This window comes from Phlebotomus argentipes, unplaced genomic scaffold (assembly GCF_947086385.1).
Source record: "Phlebotomus argentipes unplaced genomic scaffold, Phlebotomus argentipes genome assembly contig_15, whole genome shotgun sequence".
Taxonomy (NCBI): Eukaryota; Metazoa; Arthropoda; class Insecta; order Diptera; family Psychodidae; genus Phlebotomus; species Phlebotomus argentipes.
This window is the reverse complement of record NW_026776181.1, coordinates 15,291,097-15,298,509: the sequence shown is the minus strand read 5'-3', so window position 1 is coordinate 15,298,509 and position 7,413 is coordinate 15,291,097. Positions and strand designations below refer to the sequence as shown.

The following is a 7,413-nucleotide window of genomic DNA, read 5'->3' as shown; positions in this document are numbered from 1 at the left end:
AAAGATCGCCAGATTTTCCTTCGAGTGGCGACAATAAGTGATTATGATCGAGTTTTGGAATACCTTCGGAAGCATTTCTATCCTTACGACACTTTTGGAGGGAAAAACAGTTCAAATTCTCAGTCTGCGGAAGATGAGGAAAACGAGATGAAAGCCATCGATTCTGGTGCTTCAGTTCTTGCGTTCGCAGATGAGGAAGAAGGAAAGTTAGTTGGCGCAGCTTTAGCGATAGACTTCAGGGAGGAAAGTTGCCAAGAAAATCTCCGGAGACTCCAGAAGATCTCTGATCAACGAGGATTTCCCAATGATCTTGATGGAGTGATTTTCATAGAAGAATTGAAGCTGAGATCTCAAGTTTGTCGTCTATTTGGCGTGAAAGAAGCTTGTTACACGTCTTTGACTTGCATTCATGAGGATTTTCGCAAGCTCACGTTGTCCAACATTCTTATACAGAAGAATCTTGAGTGTGCAGCTAAACTGGGATACAAAGTTGCCTTTGGATTAGCAATATCTGACATTGCTCACATTTTTGTAAGGTCTATTAACTATAAACCTGTGTATCAAATTAGATTTGTGGATTATCAGGACTATCGAGGGGTGAAGGTTTTTAGCCATTTTCCTCCAGACGCTAAAGCCACTGTATCTGCTAAACTAATTTAAAAGTAAATTACAAAAGAAAGTGGTGAAGATTGTTCTATTTTCTCTGCAATCACTGTGAATTTTACAATAAATCAGCGAATATTGTGAGAAAGAAGATCAACTGAATTTATCTCTGTTGTATTTTTTAAACAACAACTCATAATAAACAAGAAGATAAAGCCTTAATTGCTCAGTTTAACGCCAGTCATGAATCCGTCAAGATTGTTGCTTCTGCGAGTGGCAAAAATCAGTGATTATGAAAGTGTTTTGGAATTTCTTCGGAAGCATTTCTATGCTTACGATGTTTTCGGAAGTGATTCGAATTCTCAGTCTGCAGAAGATGAGGAAAACGAGATGAAAGCCATCGATTCTGGTGCTTCGGTTCTTGCGTTCACAGAAGGAAAGTTAGTTGGCGCATCTTTAGCAGTGAATTTCACTGAAGAAAGCTGCCGAGAAAATCTCCAGAGACTCCAGAAGATCTCCGAGCAACGAGGATTTCCCAATGATCTTGATGGAGTGATTTTCATAGAAGAAATGAAGCTGAGATCTGAAGTTTGTCGTCGATTTGGCGTGAAAGAAGCTTGCTACATGTCGCTAATGTGTGTTCATGAGGACTTTCGGAAGCTCTCCTTGTCCAACATTCTGCTGCAAAAGAATCTGGAATGTGTGGCTGAATTAAGATACAAAGTTGCCTTTAGTTTGTGCATATCTGAAATTGGTCACATCTTTGGGAAATCCACCAACTTTCAGCCCTTCTATCAGGTCAATCTTGTGGATTATCAGGACTTTCGAGGACTGAATGTCTTCAGTCACTTTCCTCCAGATGCCAAAGCGACTGTTATGTTTAAACTCATAGGCGGAAATAAATTGTGATGCGTTTATCAGCTGTGGCAGTTTCCTCCTATATTGTTCATTTATCCGTGAAATGATTGTCTCATTTCAATTAAAACTTTGCCAAGTGCGAGAGAGTGTGAGGGAGTGCAAACAATCAAAATATACTGCTGATCAACCTATTTTCACTCTATTGTGTTATTTTTCAATTAAAAACGCAATTTCCATACGTTTATCCGCACTGGGAAATTAATGATGGAGAGAGTATTTGTGTGGGAAAGCGCTTATTGCAGTCTCGACTATACTTTTCTATGTTCATCTTCCCTGCGGCTTGCAGAGGACATGGAAACAGTATGAAAACAGTTGAACTAGAAATGTGGTTTGATATTGCCAAATATCAAATATTCCCCCAAAATTATCCTATGAATAATGTTTGCACTTTTCCCACCCTCCATCAGAAATGATGTTTGAATATCATGTGAGCGACGAAAAAAAAATCGTGGGGGTTGGAAAAACAAAACAAAGTGATTTTCTAACCACCATTTTCACCTCAATTCACCCTTTGATATTGAAATTAATCCCAATTCCATTTGACACTCCTCGTTTTTTCCACACATGCTTTTGCGGCTTTATCTAGTCGCCGAAAATGCAATTTATGCTCAAGCTGAGCGATGGAGCGCAACTACCACCGATATCAGTTACCCAAAAGCATTCCTCTTTGGCGCCTTGGGCAATTCATTTGTAAATTTCATCAAATTTCAATTACATTCCCATTCCCGTGGGCGAAAGATGGGCTCATGGTGAAAGATGAGCTCTTTGAGTTGTGCACCTTTTACCCTCTCTCTGTGTTTGGCTTCTCTTGCTCAATTCTGCATAAATATCTCATGAATCTCCTTTGACTGTTGATTCACCGATGAGTGAGTCTTTTGTGTGAAATTTCAGATGTTTCCAGTTCCCCGACAGAGACTAAAGTGTAATTTATAGCATCACCTTCGTTGACATGCATCGCATCGACAATCTCACTCAAAGTGGGTAGTTCAAATAGGCGAAAGCATCAAAGTACAGATAATCTTACGATTGTACACTTGTTCAGCATTGTCTTGTGAGCACACAAAGTATTAACTTCAAGATATCACATTTTATCTGTATCTTTTGCACACTCAAATAAAGAGCGACGCCTCAAGGGGGAGATATTATGGTCAGAAGTGCTTGAATATTTACAATATGATTAAAAAGCAATTAGAAAGCAAAAGTTAGGTTATGTAACTGACTTTAAGCATCATTTAGTGATTGAATAACATTGGAAAACACAAATTTCAATGTGAAAATCGAGTTGATTACGCTAAGATTGAACATAACCTCTAAAATATTGTTTCAGGATACAAAATTGTCTCCTTTAAGAGTTGTTTCACCTGATTTTCTACACTAAAATAGCAAATTTCATCTCATTGTTGATTTATTCCCTAGATTTGTATGTAAAACAATCGAAATAAGTTTCTTTCAGGGGTTCTTATAAATATCTAAAGATATCTTTTAGGTTATGAACCAAAGTGTATCTAAAAGCGCCATTGAAAATTGATTCACATCAAAATATTCGTTGGAAAGTAAGTTTTGAGAGTCACAAAAGTGAAAAATAACGTCTTTTTATGTCAAAAACTCCAAAATTTGAGGTTATGATACATAAAGCGGTAAGAAAAATGTATAAAGTTTCGAAAGAGAGTGAAGAAATTATGGAAAACTCATGTTTAAAGCACTGCCAAAGTTCTGGAAGTGACAATTTAGTGGGTATTATATCCTCCTTGGGAAGGCTTTTAATATCCTATTCTGTTACCAAGAAACCGTTTAGCAGAAAAACTTTAACTCCATTTGGAAAATTCCTGCTTAATTCTTATTTCATCCCAAAACGAGATGCGTTTTATTACTCTGATGGTATTTAAAGAAAAAAACACATTTCTTCGATTACACACTTATCGAAAACACCTCCAAACCTCGCGGTTATTTCAATTGATATTGCCCGTAGTTTGCAGTAAAAGTTTATCGCGAACGCCACGAAGGTGCATGAAGGCAGAGGCATCGTGTTCCCTGATTATTATGGCAAGTACAACACGATGTCTTATCTGGCAGTCGAATCCACTAGCGCGAGATCATCCAAAAATCGCCTCAGCTTCTGAATCTCTCATCGCGAATTGCGTCATTTGCAGTCGCGCGTTTCTCAATCTTGTCATCAAATCGGCCACATTCAGCCAGATGCCAGAGAGAGAGAGAGAGAGAGACAAGCTCAATTTAACAGCAAATATTCGATTAAGAAACAACATTTATTTAAATATACGGAAAATTTATTTTATTGAAAATTCTCATGTTTAATTTGAGGCGCAAAAATATTTATCACATCGATTTTCTGTCTGTCCTGGGCGATAATGTTTATGTCTTTCGCCAGACATTTTTTCATCACTTCTCGCTCTGATGCTTTTTTGGCGCTCTTCCTCGGGTAGTTTCACTTGACTGTGTCTTTCTCTCGTGACTTTAATTTCGACATGCTAAAGACGACAGTATAAAAATGTCATCAGCTCTGAAAATGACACCATTCATTTGTAATTTTACGCACACAACACATCGCATGTCGATGTTGTTCTCTCTTTGCATTCTCGATTGTGGCGATAAATTTGAGTCTGCGAAGGTTGATTTTGGTCACATGGAAAGGAGCAGAATTAGAATCCATACACTCAGGAACCTCTTAAAGTTTTCACATTGAAATTGCAGAGAAAAACGTCTGTGAGATAGGAACAATAAGAATCGCTGGAGCAGCACTTTGTTCTTCACCATTGAATGGTTGAAGGGTTGAATTTAAGGGTCTTATTACATATTTACAAGTAATACGTTCGCAGCTTTGATCCTCGCCGCCTTGCAAATTTCTTTGAGCCACTCTCCGACCCTCGAGAGTTCTGTTCTTGCTCTTCTGTCCTATGAAATACACAGTAGCGAAAGTTTGTTTAGGACACTGAAGGAATTGTGGGCAAATTTTGATTTTGGTGCTAGAAATTTGATATTTCTTTCAATTTTAGAGACATTTACCTTAAAACAAGAAATGCTGAGAATTTTATGATCTTTCAAATGACGTTGAAATCATAGCGATATCTTAATTTAAGGCCGAGATATTGCAAAATATAGAGAGATTTGCATAAAAAGTCTGCGAGAATTAAATTAAGACACTGAATATTTTGCTCTAAATCCATGTTATAAGCATAATATTGATTTTGAGTTTGGAAAGACTTGAAAATTACAGCATTTTCTCTCTTTACAAAGTGTTATTTTAGTCAATTTCTTATTATAATGTCCAGAAAATCAGTAATTTACAATTAATGCATGGCAGAAGAATGGTTCTAATTGCGTGTCCTAAACTAATTATCGCCACTGTAGATTCAGAGTCTATGTGAGAATTCTGAAACGCTTGGTTTTCCTTCACAAGCCAGGATTTCCTTCACTCTTTAAACCCTTTCGCGGGCGCGGCAAGGGCGAAGGCGGGAATTTTTATTCAAACTTCGTCAAGAACAGACACAATTTTTGCATGACGCGCCGGAAAAATTCTTGCACGAGGAAAATCTGTCAGGAAGGGTAAATAGTGTACGCGAAGGTGGAGGGAAGATTGTGCGACACAGAGACTAAGAGTAAATCATGGAAATTGAGTGTAAAGGACGAAAATCCAGACAAATTTTCTCTCCAACGGAGAAAAATCTCTCTGACATTGGCAGTGTTTGTCACCCACACCAAAAAACTCCGCAGGATGTGCACTAAGGAGCGTTTGGATGAGGAAAGGCGATGCCTGGGAGAATTCTAAGAGTCCTATTTGTACCTGGATTTCATCCAATTCACACAAAAGCCGCCACAAAGACGAAAATCCCCAATTTTTGCCGTTTCTCCGAATTCTATTGAACTTCTCGTGCGGGGATAATTAGTCGGTTGAGGGAAAATTGCCTGAATTTGGAAGGGAATTTAGCAAGGAATTGGAATAACCTGCCAGGATTACATTCAGCATTATTTGCTCAATTGGAAAAACAGATTTTTTTTTCTCTGGTTTCTCAGCAACACTTGGCAAGACGTCTCAATGCTTTTGGTTTGGGTGGTTTTATAACAAAAAATTAAAATGCACACAGAAATTGTGTGTGTGAAAACAGAACGACAACTTCAAATGTGCAATGAATAAATTAGTGGACGGTCAAAGTGAGGAATAAAATTGCTGTCGCCCATGCAAAATCGTCCGAATGTGTTTAAATTTTATTGCTTTTTGCACACTTACATGGAATTTTTCGGCGATATATTCTGAGGGAGCGCGACAATGCAAGAATCGCGGTTCCTGCCAAGCATTCGCCTGACACTTGACATGGAGTTTTGAATATAAGCGCGGCTCTCGTGGCATAAATTTTACAGCACGGACCATTTGTTTCCTCATTTGCGCTCCCCCCGCCCTTCTTGCTGTTGTAAATCTCACTTTACGCACTAACAATTCCTGGGCAGAAACAATTAAGTGTTGTTTACAGGCCAGAATCCTAACACTTTGAAATGGGTTTGACTTTCAGAGACGCTCCTCTTCGCCAACCTTTTCCGTTTTGGCGAAGGGATACAATTAAAATTTTTGTCACACATCATAAATTTGCCCAGGACTCGCACATGCGATTTCCGAGGACGGCGGAATCTCTTCATTATTTATGCTTATGCAAAAAGGGCTTGGCCAGGAATGTGTGGCGCCCAGCTTTTGAACTCCGCAACTTCGGCAATGGGAGGGAGGGAAAAAGCTCATCAGGTGTGGGTTGAGACCTTGTAATTTCGTCTAGTAATTTCCCTATTTAGGCGCCATATCGTTTCCTATCTCGCATCCAATATCGTCCAATGTTTACCCAGCTTTGCCCACAAATATCATGGCTTAAAAGCTCTCCGTCGATGTTTCAGGTAGTGAGAAAAGCATGGAAACTACGAGAGGAATTATTACTGAAGCTTTGACTGGGAAATTGAACAAACTTGCTCATTTTGGGCAACAATAAATGGAAAGAGAATTATGGAGCAATTCTCAGTCACACAAGAAATGTTAAAAATGCGTTTTATTGATTTAAAACACGCCTTTTTCTTTACTATGAGTCAAAAATGTAAGGCTCAAAACCAATAAACCATTTTATACCGCCTGAATGTGTAATTTTAACACGACTTTCCAGAAGTTGTTTTAATGAATCTGCATTTATCTTGCCAAAATAAATCAATCTGCAATTGTAACTCTAATTTTCAAGCATGAACATGAAAAATATTTACAGTAAATTCTTTTTATCATGAATTTACCAATTATTTACTTGAATATTTTTGGCAAATTTCACAATTTTTCTCTTTCTTACGTTTTAACGAGAACCAGCAAATGTTAAACTGTGAAAATCGGTTGATTTTAAACATAATTTCGATATTTTCTGAAAAAATCTCTGTCCCACGCTTCCCCTCTCTCCCCTACGATATATTGCTGGTGTGAGAATTAAAGACAATTTTCCGCTGAAGAATTTGACGGCATATTTGAGACGTAAATCAAAATCTTGGGGCATTAAAGGCGTCACAGATTAATTTGCAGCGCCTGAATTTTGTGCGCGATTAAAAGGGACTCAAAGCCCAAGAATCCATCAAAACATTTCCAACTAATTAGAAATGTATATTTGCAGAAGAAGACGGATGTGTTTTACGTTTTCGGGGAGGGAATGTAAATGGATGTGCGGCATTAAATGGAGTTTTCTGTGAGTTCCTTGAGCGACGCAGCCTGAATACTAAAGTTCATTAATGCATTGTTTGATTTAAAGACTCAGACAATCTAATGCCAGGGGTTTTGGCCGGGGAAAGGCCTGAGGGTGAACATCCCCCGGCTTGTCATGTGGTTACCCATCCGATTTAGGAGCGATTTCGAAGGTGGATGTCGCT

General features: G+C 38.4%; 1 protein-coding gene across 1 annotated transcript; it reads left to right on the top strand.

Annotated features, from left to right (window-relative positions):
- Positions 1 to 846: 846 nt before the first annotated feature.
- Positions 847 to 1,512, top strand: LOC132262495 (arylalkylamine N-acetyltransferase-like 2). Its single transcript, XM_059761776.1, has one exon. The coding sequence runs from the start codon at positions 847 to 849 to the stop codon at positions 1,510 to 1,512; it is 666 nt and encodes a 221-aa protein (XP_059617759.1).
- The last annotated feature ends 5,901 nt before the right edge of the window (positions 1,513 to 7,413 follow it).

Coding starts and splice junctions, on each gene's coding strand:
- LOC132262495 (XM_059761776.1), top strand. CDS start 847: ATGAATCCGTCAAGATTGTTGCTTCTGCGAGTGGCAAAAATCAGTGAT.